At 41.9% G+C, this 13,714-nt stretch overlaps 1 protein-coding gene across 1 annotated transcript in view; it reads right to left on the bottom strand.

The window, feature by feature from the left end:
- The window catches only part of ppfia2 (PTPRF interacting protein alpha 2), a 140,842-nt gene extending 131,116 nt beyond the window's left edge, over positions 1 to 9,726 (bottom strand). The window contains exon 1 of the mRNA XM_053343940.1: positions 9,478 to 9,726. Within this exon, the coding sequence (XP_053199915.1) occupies positions 9,478 to 9,726 (249 nt within the window). The remainder of the gene's footprint in view (positions 1 to 9,477) is intronic.
- Positions 9,727 to 13,714: the final 3,988 nt, after the last annotated feature.

Raw genomic sequence — 13,714 nt, 5'->3', positions numbered from 1 at the left:
CCAAGCTATGATTTCATTATATCAAGCAGCTCTGGCTCATTGGCTATATAACTATGTCAGGTGTAAACCCAACCCCCATCCGCACAACCCCCTGCAGCACTGCCTAGATATTACTTGGCCATCATACTATATTACCTAACACTGGACACGTGATTAAGAGTGACATTATAAAAGTGCAACGCTGTGATGCACGCTGTTGGCTGGGGGAGGCATATGGTCCAGCAGGACACCTGAGTCACATCGGTGGGCTGGATGTCGGCTCTCTGCAGGGGAGCGATGGGAAGCTGCCATATCTGCCACAGAGAGGAGGAAGTTGCAGTACTGCGCGGACAGATGCAGTTATGGGGAGACACAGAGGATCATCTCCTCGGAGAGTGTGAGCAAGTCATTATATTTCACCTTCAAAACCAAGGTTTTTAATGTGTCCTTGTCACATAACGCTTTTGGTGATGGAAGAAAATCATATATAGGTCATTTGTTGATGCTATAAAAAGCTTGACTGGAGTTGAAGCTCATCTAAGTGAATACCAATGTGGCCTTGGAGGTAGCTGGGAGCAGAGGGGGACATCTGCTCTCAGAGACTCACTCAACGGCTTGTGACATGTCGTCTACAGTTCCTAGTTAATGTCAGCAGAATTAGAAATCAAACTAGCACAAGTCGCACCACTCAGCTCTCCAAATTACTATGTTTACTCCCCAATTATTATTATCGGTTGTATTACCTCCATTGGGGTAGCATATGATCTTGTGTTCTGGTTTCTTGACAGCATATCAATTAATCATGTGACTTTACAAGAGAAAAATTAATTCCAAAATGTACAAGAAACAGAAAACATCTCAACCATATTTTCCCCAACAAATAACAAGATACAGTTATTCTGAGCCGTCAAAGGGTAAAAAAGTGTGAATCTCTAATTCTGTAAACCATCCAATAGTTGATCATGAACACCTGAACATGCATGAACTTTGAAGCAAAAATAATTTTACCCACAAAACTGCAAAACTGACTTCTAATTCAGTTCTCATTTCACCTCTCTGGGTTACAATGCCTGATTAAATTTTGATGGACTTTTATTGAAGCTATCAGTGGTGTGTATTAAAATTAGCAGTACTTCAAACAGCGGTCATAAACTACCAATAACCAGCAAAATTATACGCCGACATGAGATGTACATATGCTGCTTTGAAGAGTAGGGATTACATGCTGAGCCCAGATGAGCCATTTAGCAGAAGTGAGTGTAATGATTGTAATCACAATGTTTGTGGATGTGTGACGCAAAAGGATCTTCTAGAGAGCTGCTGCACAGTTCATCACAGCACATTATACAGTAGTTTAGGAGCTGTGATGCAGCAAAGTAAGGAGGACATCATGGGATCCGCTCTCTTAAGAGTCCTTGAACAAGATTCTCAGCTGGCGCCGAGAGCCAGTGACATCATGCTCTATTTCTGGCTTTCAAGGGAAGCATTCAAAAAGCTAAAAGGTATCCATTAATGGGGAGCAGCTGCATGGTTAAAAACACCAGTTCGTACCAGGAGATCTTTTCAAGTGCAGCTGCTAAACCTTTCCAGAAACATTAATCAGCCTACATTTGCTGCTCAGTAGAAGAGTTTTTGGTTAAATAATCACATCTTAGCCTGATGTTAAAAGAAAAAAAACAGCTGATTCAAGTGTTTCAGTGAAGAGCAACTGGTAAAAACAGAGATATTCATCCATGGTGGAGCCAAAATAAACAGATATATTGGCTTATGGAGGGAAGATTACATTTCCAGGTCGGCACTGCGAGAAGCACTAACTATTGGTCATAACCTCATTTCACTCTGCTCACTTAAGTGGTTCTCGAGGGACCAGTTCTCTATTCGGTTAAAGCCAGCAAGCAGCATGAATATGTGTGTGTAAGTGTGTATTTGAGAGTGTGTTCCCGGGGATTGGACTATGCGTGTGTGTGTGTGTGTGTGTGTGTGTGTGTGTGTGTGTGTGTGTGTGTGTGTGTGTGTGTGTGTGTGTGTGTGTGTGTGTGTGTGTGTGTGTGCATGAGGAGTAAGATATGAGAATTTTTCTGTATTTCTTGCCTGAGGGTCTGAGTCATGCCCAAGTTCTTCCCACCGTGATGCAAACTCTAATACAACACCCCCCCCCCCTTTCCTCTCCTTTCCTCCCCTTCCTCCTCCTCCTCCCCCTTCTTCTTCTCCCCTTCTATCCCACCCACACAAATGAACGCTTTCACAAGCAGAGATGGCATCAAAGTGTTCGTAGGGAGTCTGCCCACGCATTGTCATTTCCGAAACACAAATAATTCATCACTAAATGTTTTGGGGGGGCATTTGAAAGAAGTAAAAAAAAAACACCTGGAGATTCTGCAAAGTGTCTTACTGCTTACTTAGAAGTGGAAAAGGGACACTAAGTTATATCACCACAGGAAAGGTGCGTGATAGAATAGTAATACATATTTGATGTCCCAAAAATAGACTTGGTGCAGACCCTGACGCTGAAACTATCACAGGCTATCACTAAATAACTGCTATCCAACTAGAGAAAGTACAACACATGTCATAAATGGGGGGTTTTTTCCAACTTAAAAATATATCCACAGTAAGAAAGCTCTTGTCTCAGGCTGATGCAGAAAAATTGACGTATTCTGTCATTTAATTTGGAGGATCTGTTGACCTGCACATTACTCATTAATGCATCACATACTGTCCACTTGCAGCTATGTTTCCACTGGTGGCTGGTTTTGTTTGACTTTTATGTGACTAATCATCTTTGGTGACAAAAGAACATCTTATCAATCAGTTCGAACTAAAACTGAACTTGTGGGAACATTTTTTTTTAATCCATTCGAACCTGCTTTGTAGATTCATAGTTGTTTAAGCTTATAGAAGCATTTTGCGTCATCATTTCTTCAGAGCCTTAAGAGGTTACTACACAGCTTTCTTCCAGACAAAAAAAAAAATTACCTGATGAATTTCAGTACACCAAAGCTGAAAAAAAATCTAAAAGCAGCTTGTCTACGGTTATTCTGGGAGCAGAGTGAACTTTCAATGAATCTTTCTGAGCGCATAAAGAAGTTGAAGGTGTGTAGCAACATAGAATTTTTATGTTTGGTTTTACATCTGCCTAAACTCAACTGCCACAATTTAAATTCTTAGTGTGATCTTTAAATACACTGTTTGGATGAGGCAATAATCCTAAACTTTGCATGCAAGCAGCTGCTGTCTCCTTGTTCCTTCAACTTCCTGACTTTACAGCACTGTGACGTCCTACTGTGCTGTTCATTAGAGAGATAATTACATCTGCAGGAGATCTGCATTGTCTTGTCACCTTGGTGTGTCTGATCAGAACCCCTACCTCATCCCTTCCTCTGTTTCTCCTGCCTACCCACTGTCAGACAACGGTCAACCAGCATCCAGTGCTTGGCGTTGGCTCTAGCAGTGATGATTCATCCGGAGGAGGGCAAGATCTGTCTCCCTAATCAGACCCTAACCTTTCAAGGGTATTGATCAAGCATCTCTGTCAGAGCCATTACAGATACTCAATGCATACGGTGTCTGCCAAGGGCCCATCCCTTCTTCTGTCAATCTGGAGAAGATTAAAGGGAGAGAAGAATTAAGGAAAGAGAGGAAAAACAAGGCTTTGGTGGTAAATTGAGCAGAAAAACGAGAAAGGATTCGGTTTGCAAATCAGCTTGCAAGACAGGAAAATTGGATAATACGCTTCCACTGTCTATCACGGTGTGAGAAAGAATATACCAGTCAAAATACTTTTTGGACTTAAATTAGTGAATTCTCGACTAGTCTACAAGCATATGCTATACATTCTGACATTGAGAAGGCTGTAAAGAGGCATCATCACTGGTAGCATAACTCTATACAAGTCTTTGCATTTTCCTCCTCTCCGCCTGCCACGCATCAACCACACATCTAGCCTGCAGGCGGCGTGAACTGGGGCACAAACAATAACAGTAATCATAGAAAATCATGTGCTGCTCTGGCGGAGGAGACCAGCTGACTGGATGACTGCTGGAGCCCAGAAGGCCTTCAGTACAAGCAACAGAGAGACAGGGAGGGGGTGGAGGGAGAAAGACAGTGAAGAGAAGAAAAAAAAAAAAAAAGCAGAGAGCAAAGACGAGAAGGATTCACCTCTCATCCCGTCTCCTCGACTAGCTTAGTCATCTTCGTTTCCACACTCTGCCCTTGTCAGGGAGCTTCACCATCTCCCCTTCCAGCTCCCTGTCTCTCACTGCCATGCCACCCTCTCTTCTCGTTCATCATTCACCCCCACAAAGGTCCTCATAGTGGTACATTCCATGACTACAAACATTCATTTGGTGATATTGGCTGAAGCTTGAAGAGGGATGGGAGGACATGGCCGCATGCCTTGTGGCCAGACTCCTTGACAAATAACCGTGTCATATATGATTAATAAACAGTGGAGTAAGGGCGGGTGGGTCATTCTTAAAGCAGGGTGCTAATAGAGGTTACATTTGGAAAAATTCACTACAACCCTAATTAGTAATCTTTAAATAAAACTGTGATATGATAGTCATGTGAAAACAAAGCTGGTTCCTGAGCTCAATCCCTTTCTCATATATAAAAGATGTTGGACAGACACGGTTTTAATTGCTGAAGCCAGTATGACGGTCATGAATGAGCAAACCTCAGATCAATCGCCGCTCCGTACAGTAATCTAGTGCAGTCTTAGCTTTCATTACAACATTGGTGTGTGTGAGTGATCAATTGGCTGGTATCTCATTACTGTCCGACTGGGCGGAGAGAACATTCACATCAACGTCTGGGGGGATCTGAAACCGTGCTGTGGGGCCTCAATGTCCAATAGGTGAGATTTATACATCCACAGTGACTGAAACATTAAATTATGATTCAATACTATAACAAGGTTTTGAACAAAATCTGACTGAACACAGGCACAATAAACATGGATAGGTGCAGCCTTCGTAACGTACATTTAAAGTTACTACAAGGTACTTTTGACTGGATATGAAACCATGCAGCCTTACATGCAACCTTGGTTTATTAACGGTAATGAAATGTTTACTTTGCTTCACCATTGTCATATTACAATTATTAATCTTACACAGCCACAATCAGTCCACAGGGGCCGCCAAAAACAACACAAAATGACTTGAAGTAACTTTAAATCCCAATTCAGTCAATCATACAGAGAGCTGTGACTTTTTGCTTCATTCAAAGGCTTGGCGTGTAATTGGAAGTCAAAAATGGTACCCTACTTCACATTTCCATCTTGCTGGAGCCTCAACAATAATCAATTTATGTGATTTACTTCCTTCTCCGAAATGTTAAGGTCAGGTGGGCTTCTGGAGAGCCCTACTCAAGAATGCCCTCTGACCACCCATGATTAAAAATGTCATGATAATAGAATAAATTTTAAAAAATCATAGTGCTGATACTGTTTGCCAGGTAAAGTGACTTGTGTTTCACCCACTTATGTTAAATTCAACAAGTAAAATCATTTCTCTCTCCAGAGCATCTCAACAAAACATCTGTATAACTAAATCTCATAAAATTAATGGAGGCATGTTGCGAATGAGCGGAAGATGCTGCAGAGAACATCAGGAGCAGCCTTCATGAGACCGTGTTTGGCAACAGTAAACAAACAGCATGGGGAGAAGGCTCCCACAGCCCCCCAGGGCCCTGTGAGTACAGTAACGCACAGCTGAGTGCTCCGGAGAACGCTGCCTGTCTGCCAGCTTGCCTGCCTGTGTCACGATACAGGGAGCGTTGCAGGAGGGGGAGGAGGGTCACATGTGTGTGATGCTGCAGGCTTTGGGTTGTCTACACGCTCTACATGTCTTCCCCCGTCTCTTTCTCTGAACTGCACAGAGTACTAGTGCGGAATCTCTCTGCTTTCATAGCGCCTCCAGATTGACTGTAACAGAGGAAATACGCCAAATAATGCAAGACACGGAAAAACACCAGGCTTCCGGATGACAGTGGAGCTCCTCATTTCCCAGATAGGCTTATAGTTAAAGGCAAGAGCAAATTGCTTACCCTGTGCAATGAAATGCATCAGCAGCAGAGATTTAGTTGAGGATGAATCCATTGCTTTATATGCTGAGCAAAGTTTACCCACCTGTTTACATTTATGAATCCTAATTTTTTTCATTTTTTATATATATTGCTGGATGTTTGACTGCAGACAATCAGACTGGTGGTCATATTTACTCACCTTTTTATTCTAAACTACATAATATGGAATCATACAGGCATGGCGCTGTAGTCCCACTTTAAGAGCCACCCTTTATTTTATCACGATGCTGATGTCCAAGATGCAAGGAGATTGAGGAGATTCCAAAAGCAAGCCAAGCACCAATGGCCATAAAACTGCACTTTCATGTTAATAATTCAGTTTTTTTTTCAAATCAATTTTATTCATATAGCACCAAATCACAACAATAGTTATCTTAAGGCACTTTTCACATATAGACCGTACCGTTTAATTCAATTTAAAGAGACCAAACATTCCCACTTGATCAAGCACTTGGCGTCAGCGGTAAAGAAAAAACTCCCCTTTAACGGGAAGAAAACTCAAGAAGAAATTGGCTCTAGGTGGGCGGCCATCAGCCATGACTGGTTGGGGTGAGAGAGAAAGAAGAAAAGAAGGAACAGTAAAGTCTACGCCTACTTGAAGTGAATATTTGATACTCAAAAGATAGATGTTGGTGGACTATTCCTTTAAAGACATGTCATGCAGTGATGGGCGTATGACACATATACAGCTAATGGTTGCCTCTGCCATTCTTCTGTTCTGTAACAAAATGGCCTGATGAGATGTAGAAAAGGAAGACAAGGGACAGCGGGTGAAGATGAAGAGAGGCAAATCAGGGAAGGGATGAGGGGCACTGTTGGGTTGTTATGCATGTAAGAAGGGGTATGCGGTGTTGCCTGGAAGCGTCAAGCGGGGACGGCAAGTGTCACTCCGATCAGCCGAAAGTGTCATGACGAGTAGCGGAGCCGTGACCTCTGATGGAGAGAGGGAAAAACAGAGGAGGAGAGGCAGACGCAAGGCGCACAAAGCGCAACACAACAGAAAAGGCAGTGACAGCAGAATCAGAGAGAGAAAGCCAGAGAAGAAGGAAGAAGAATAAGGAGGGAAGTTTGTGGTGGGCCAACGCCTAATCCTGCCAGCGCTCCGGGCTTCAGGAACAGAGGAGTGATATCAGTAAAGACACATTCACAGCCTGCCTATCGCCTAAATGAGGCCACTTCTGTCTTTAAAAAAGAAGCTCTGCTGTTTCTCTTCTCATTCACCACCTCCTCTGCAATCACACACACAGAGTGGAGAAAGACCTGGAAGCTATCTATTGCCCTCTTTAAGGATCCCACTACATGATTATCTGAGCATTGTTCCACACTGCTGGTCCTCTAACACTGCTGCAAAATTACATCTGTATTAAGAAGTCTTATAAAAAGGAAGTGTCAGATGCAGTGAAGTCATTACAGCCTAATCAAGAAAAAATATATTCAGGGCACACCAGCACAAAGGTGATGGCTGACTGTGAAATAAGCTCATTCTTACTGTCCAACAAACGGGCAAGTTTCATAAGAGCATGACTCTTATCTGCTGCACATTAAGGCACAACAGGGCCACCTCTCTCCTAGCTAAATGCTTCTGTGTAATTACCAAGGTGTAACAAAACCTTTTCAGAAACCATTAGAGTAATGTTGATATCATGCAGACCAATAAGGCGATTAATCAAGGGAATCATTTATGCCAGGATGTCGAGGATCCTGATCACCAGAGTGACATCTGTTTGCCAGGAAGAGCACGGGAGCAGTGTGTCAGCTCTGTCATTACGCAATGACAACCAATACATCACCACAGAGCTTTACTGTCGGTGGACATCAGTGAAATTGTCTGATAATGGAAATGTTATTTCACTTTGGCAGCCCTGTATGCCTCCTCTGGAAATTAAGTGGTGGGAATGTTTAGACAGGAGAGGAAGATAGACTCAGATTTGTTATTCTTGCAATACTGGGGCATATGTGGAAATGGTTAGGGTTTCAAATATGAGACAAGAAAAGGTAGAAGTGATGTCTTTTTTTTGCCGTTTTATTCGGTGTGTGGCATTTCTGGGTACCGAGAACAGAAACCTATAAGCAGCATTCTGTAGTGCTTAAGTTTTCTCTTTTTTGTCTGCTGTGTAACTTCTAAAGGAGGATAAAAGCCCTGTGGCTAAAATGTGAGCCGGAGACCAAATAACCCAGGGTTCAAACCTACAGTCTGAGCAGAATATGAGAGGAAGGAAGACTCTTGTAAAGGCATATTTTTAACATCTCAACACACAGACGTCAAAATGAGGAGGTGTAAGTGGGTTAATTCAAATTATTCTAAAGGCCACGGGGCCAGAAAAAAAGCAGATATTGAAATGGTTTTCTGTCTGGATTAATTCAAAATAGGAAGTATCATTTAACACTTCAAACCCCTTTAAGCCTTAATGTGAGATCACACCAAAGCTAATACAGACACAGTGTGTGCCGCGCCTGTGTCTCTGAAACCATGCGGATTACTGTGCTATCGGCGGGCACCGCCTGCGAACAAAGTCCTCCTCTCTCTCCACCAGCAAACCTCCAGAGTCTTCTGGAAAGCGAGTTGGGAGAGTGTGTGACTAGAATTACTGACACACTTTCAGAAAGTGATAATCTCCGCTTACTGTAGGAATTATTACGTAACACTTTTCTTTTTCCAACACATTGCTGAAAGAATGAACAAACCAGTCCAAAATTTCAACCATTATGTTTCACGGCAATGACTGCAAGCAATAACAACCTTGTGTCATACAAGCAACATGGCTGAATAAACACTAAACGTCTAATTACGCCTGGCATTTTAAAGATGCTCAAAGGCATTGCAAGTGGTCAAACACAGAGCCACAGGTATTGCATATATCCAGACAGTGTACACAGTAACATCCACATGCAACTGGTAATTACACCCCACTCCTGAAAATGAGGACAAAATGAATTCACATTTTTAAAACTCCCCTTTACTACAAAATAAAAATTAAATAAAATGAAAAAATGTTTGTGAGAGTCACTGAGTTGAAACATTTTCTTACTGGAAGACAAAGTGTTTGTGCCATGTTCATTTAAGTCTAATCAAGAGATGAACTGTAACGTAAATTAAAAATTAATTACACCAAATTTCAATGAGGAATAGTGCGAAGGAAGAGCACAGTACTTACTGCTCATATGTTCATTTTTTTAAACATTCAAATAAAAATAAATGCAACTTAAAACAATGCAAATCCAATCCGTATGCAACAATACACTAAAGCAACAAGTTCAGATGTGATATGGGTAAAATACACATTTTCTCAACTTTACCCAAACGTTTAAGTAAAGGGTTCTTTAGTCAGTAACTTTATCACAAACCACATACTAGTCCTTACAAAACTGATCAGTGCCAAAAAATAAATTAAACACATTTCTGTGGCTTACCTGTGGCAGGGCGGAGCTGAGCTGGCGCTGCAGTGAGTCACGGTCATAGATGACATCCTGCAGGTGCTGCTGGGCCAGTCCGAGGCTTTCCTGGGTCTCCCTCAGCGTGTCCAGCAGTCGGTCCCTCTCGTCCAGCATGTTGACCATCAGCTGCTCAAAGTGAGAGTCCGGGTCCGAGGAGCTGCTCTGAGAGCCGCGCTGGCTCAGCGCTGTGTCCTCGCTGATGGTGGGCATCACCTCGCACATCATCTTGGCTCTACGAGGGAGGAGGGAGATAAGAGATTAGATGGAGTCTCCCTGTTAGACGAAGTGTGGTGTAACCAGTCAGACGTGGTGCCTTTGGTTTACAAAATGTAGAAGGGTGTACCCCAGAAATACTGACACAAATTATACAAATCACAGTCTGCAAGGGACAGTCTGAAATATTTCTTTAAAACCCAATTTTTCCTTAACTCACACTGTATCAACTCAATTACTACACTGTTAATTTTCCTATATCAATAAGATTACCTCACATTAGAAACATCAAGCATGGACACTATCTTAAAACGATAAGCTTATGCTACTTTTTTTTGTGTATCGTTTCCTCCTTTCTATTTTTCTGTTGACCCTTTGGAAGAAAACAGGTTCAGTATGTTAGCCTCAATCTAAAAAAACAAGTCAAATTTGATGTGTACATAGGAAGACAGTTTTGTTATATTCAGCAACAAACGGCAGCACATGACAGATTCAATCAATGTACTTGGTGTATATGTCATACCTGAAGCAAATGAAACAAATGAAGGAGGACAGATATCCAGTCAATGGCAGGGTGAATAAAGATACCAAACCAAATTTTGACTTTTGTGAAGGACTTTCTAATACAAATCACAAAATAAGGGGTCTTGCATTGCCTGTGTTTCCGATTTATACCGAAGCAACATTAACAGCATGGATCAAAATTCCTTGATTGGATTGGGGCTTAAAGTCAGAATTGGGATTACATTCATGGCAAAGATCTTTACATAAATAGCAAAAAACAAATGTGTGTCCATGCCAGTGTCTACTACATGTGCCTCTGTGTAAATCTCCACTCACTACTGTTTGCATGGCTGTGTGTAAGGGACTGGGCCTGACACAGTTGGAGCCCAGCTCAGTGTCACCCCAGCGTTTCAAAGCTGCAGAGACGTCTTGGGAGGCTGGGCGTTCTGCCCTAGATTTCACGCTTGTGGTGTTTAATGGGCCAGCCCAGATCATATTGCATAATACACCATATCTATGCTATAGTGGATATGTAAAGCCATATTCCAGCTTCCCTGAGGGGCTTAAGGCCTTCAGGAATTGTCCTAACCAATGGGATGGATAATGGGCTAAAACAGAGCTTGCATCATTGCATGTCAGAGAAAGCAATAAGCCCAAAAGAAGCTATTGGGTGTGAAGATTTAAACAGGTAAAGTATATAAAAAGCACAATAGAAAAACTCAATGGCTGGAAAATAGTTCTTTCTCACCTCAACGAGAAGATTACTATTAGTTGGAGACGTCAGGTCTTTTTAGCCTAGCTTAGCACAATATAGGCGAGAAACTGTTAACGTTATCTTATCAAATGACAAAAAACTGCCTTTCAACTATTCAAAAACAGTCCTATTTACTTATATTACCAAGCAAACCACATACTACTGCTAAGAACCACCTCATTTTGTTCAATATTACAAACATGTGCAAAGCTAGCATCTTCACGATAACAGCGACAGCTCTACTGACATCAGGCATTAACAGTCACTGGGCTCAGCTGTTTGGCCCAGTAACGAACGAGCTGCGGGATAAGCAAAACAGCGTCTCAGTTTTGAATTCCTATAAGTTAAATATAAGATACAATGTGTGAATATGATCGTCTTTAAAGTTGTTGAAAAGCACAGAGCTAGTTAGTAGACTAAGCTATTCCCAGGCTAGCTAGGCAAACTACATCTTAGACTACCCCCCTCTCTAAAGATAAATAAGATAAAGATAAAGATAAAGATAGATAAAATTGATGTAAATCTTCTCATCTGACTCCCATTAGACCATAAATATATTCTTATAATGTTCGAATACAGCTGGAGTTACCACAATGTCACAAAAAATAGCATAAAGAAGGACGTCCATGAACATGTTTTTTACACTCCTCCACAAACGTATTAAAATATGTCAGTCAGTTTCTCGATCTACAAAGCACTGATGATTCATTCAAACCCCCCAATAGACTTCATAAAAGTCATTTTGACATGTCGCAGCAGGAAAAGCAGGTGTAAATAATACAATTAAACATGGTTGGATTCCTTTTAGTTGCTTCAGTTTGGAGGGTCCTGCCTCACTGTCACACTTACAGAGACAAATTAATATAACAGCGTGTACTCTGAAGTTTTAATGATCACTTAGAATGAACAGTAGACATCCAGTGTGTTGACTCAGGCCACATTTACTCAGCGAGATTTCAGTATCCCGATGCCCAGACTCTGTTTCCTCTGGTTGGGTTATAATGGCAGGTCTGTGTCTCAGCATGTTCTGGCAAGAGGCTGGGGTCTCCCATATCTACTCCAGGCACCCAGCCAGACTCCCACCAGTTCACCATTCAGCCACCATCCGCTGCCGTTTAGACCTGAGAGATCGAGCCGGTGTGCTGCTTGGCTGGACACTCTGCACATGCCAGCCTTCCCTTAGAGCGCAGGCCGGCAGATAGACCTGGACTTCAGTAATACATTATAAGTAGAAGGCAGTGATTTATTCCTGACTTGTACATGTAAATTGTGTATAGAGAGGAAAGTGTAGGCAGCATAAAAATCCATGCACATCTGGCATCAGGGAGTTAATAATCAAACTTTAGGCTCAGTATTGATGCTGACTATAGAGGTTTGTGTTTCTTGTAACAATCAGCTAAAGGAAAAATCCACCCTCAGATAATCTTTGAATATAAATTAATAATAAAATCTACATGTTTGATACCAGAAATGTTATCGATGCTGTCAGTACAGGATTTCACATTTTCGCCTGTTCTGAAGGGTGCAAAATGGCAACTACATGCAAGAGCCAAAATGGAGGCATTGGCGGTTCTTGTTTCCCGGATTCTTAGGGGTTACTGCTGAAATCTGACCTTTACCGTTAATCTTTCACATCACTCACAACTTCTCAGTGATCGCGCTCCACTGTGGGGGCGCCATGATGCGCAGGCGGGGGAAATGCACACCAGGCACATTAATAGTGTTTTATTTGTCCTTTAAGCTGTGCGGAAACAAAGCATATTGAGGATGTTTTTCTGCTTGGTGGCACATACAATTCCCTTTTGTCCTGTTCCTGCACGTTATGCTTTGATCTCACTGTGACTGCCCCTTAAATCATCTTTGCTGTCTATGAAAAATCAATAGACGCAGAGGCAAAGTGCACTGACTGATCTGCGTGTGTGTCCTCGCTTAGACATATAAAGCAGCATTCCTAAAAAAGCAAACCCTATGACTCATTCAAATATTTATCTGCTTAATTGCTCAAAAGACATCAAGCCTGACAGCGAAATATATCTTGAAGCAAGATGCTGTGATGGACACCCACTATTTCCCCCAAAATTCAACTCCTCTGCTGCTTAATATTTGCCAACAAGTCATCAGTGTCTCTCTTGTGTGCAGCAGGGAGGCAGTAATGATGACAGGTAAGATTTAGTCTGACTCCTTTGGATAGATAAGCACTAGTAATCACCCTCAGTGGGCAGTGTGAAGAACGTGGGCTCTTATTGCCATCAGCTGGGACGCAGATGTTGTCTAGATTGCGCTCGCTGGCTGGTGACAATACTACTTCCTCACTGCTGAATAGCCAATTTGATCCCCATTAAAATGGCTATTTTGTCTACAGATATTCATAGAGCCTGAAACAGAATGACTACTGATAGAGTGTTATTCTATGAACATTTCCTCTGCACTGCAACATCACGGCACATTATGATAATGTACACTAGGAAATATGCCCTCAAAATCCACTAGTGTGTCAGAGTTTGGTTTAGCATAAATGCATGTGCTACAGTAAATAGGTAAGATTGTATCTGTCATATTAGTTGAGGGGAAAAACTTGTAGCAATAGACTAAGAATGATGTATAAACAAGATGAAGTTTAAGTGAGTTTAGCGCGGCTCGTTAAAGATGTTAAATGTGGGGTTGAAATAGAGCAGGAATCACAGGAGGAAGGAACAGCAACACACTCAATTGAACACATTGTGGGCCATGAAACACACACAA

This window comes from Scomber japonicus, chromosome 23, assembly GCF_027409825.1.
Source record: "Scomber japonicus isolate fScoJap1 chromosome 23, fScoJap1.pri, whole genome shotgun sequence".
Lineage (NCBI taxonomy): Eukaryota > Metazoa > Chordata > Actinopteri > Scombriformes > Scombridae > Scomber > Scomber japonicus.
The sequence above is the reverse complement of the archived record's forward strand: the minus strand, read 5'-3'. Positions and strand labels throughout refer to the sequence as shown.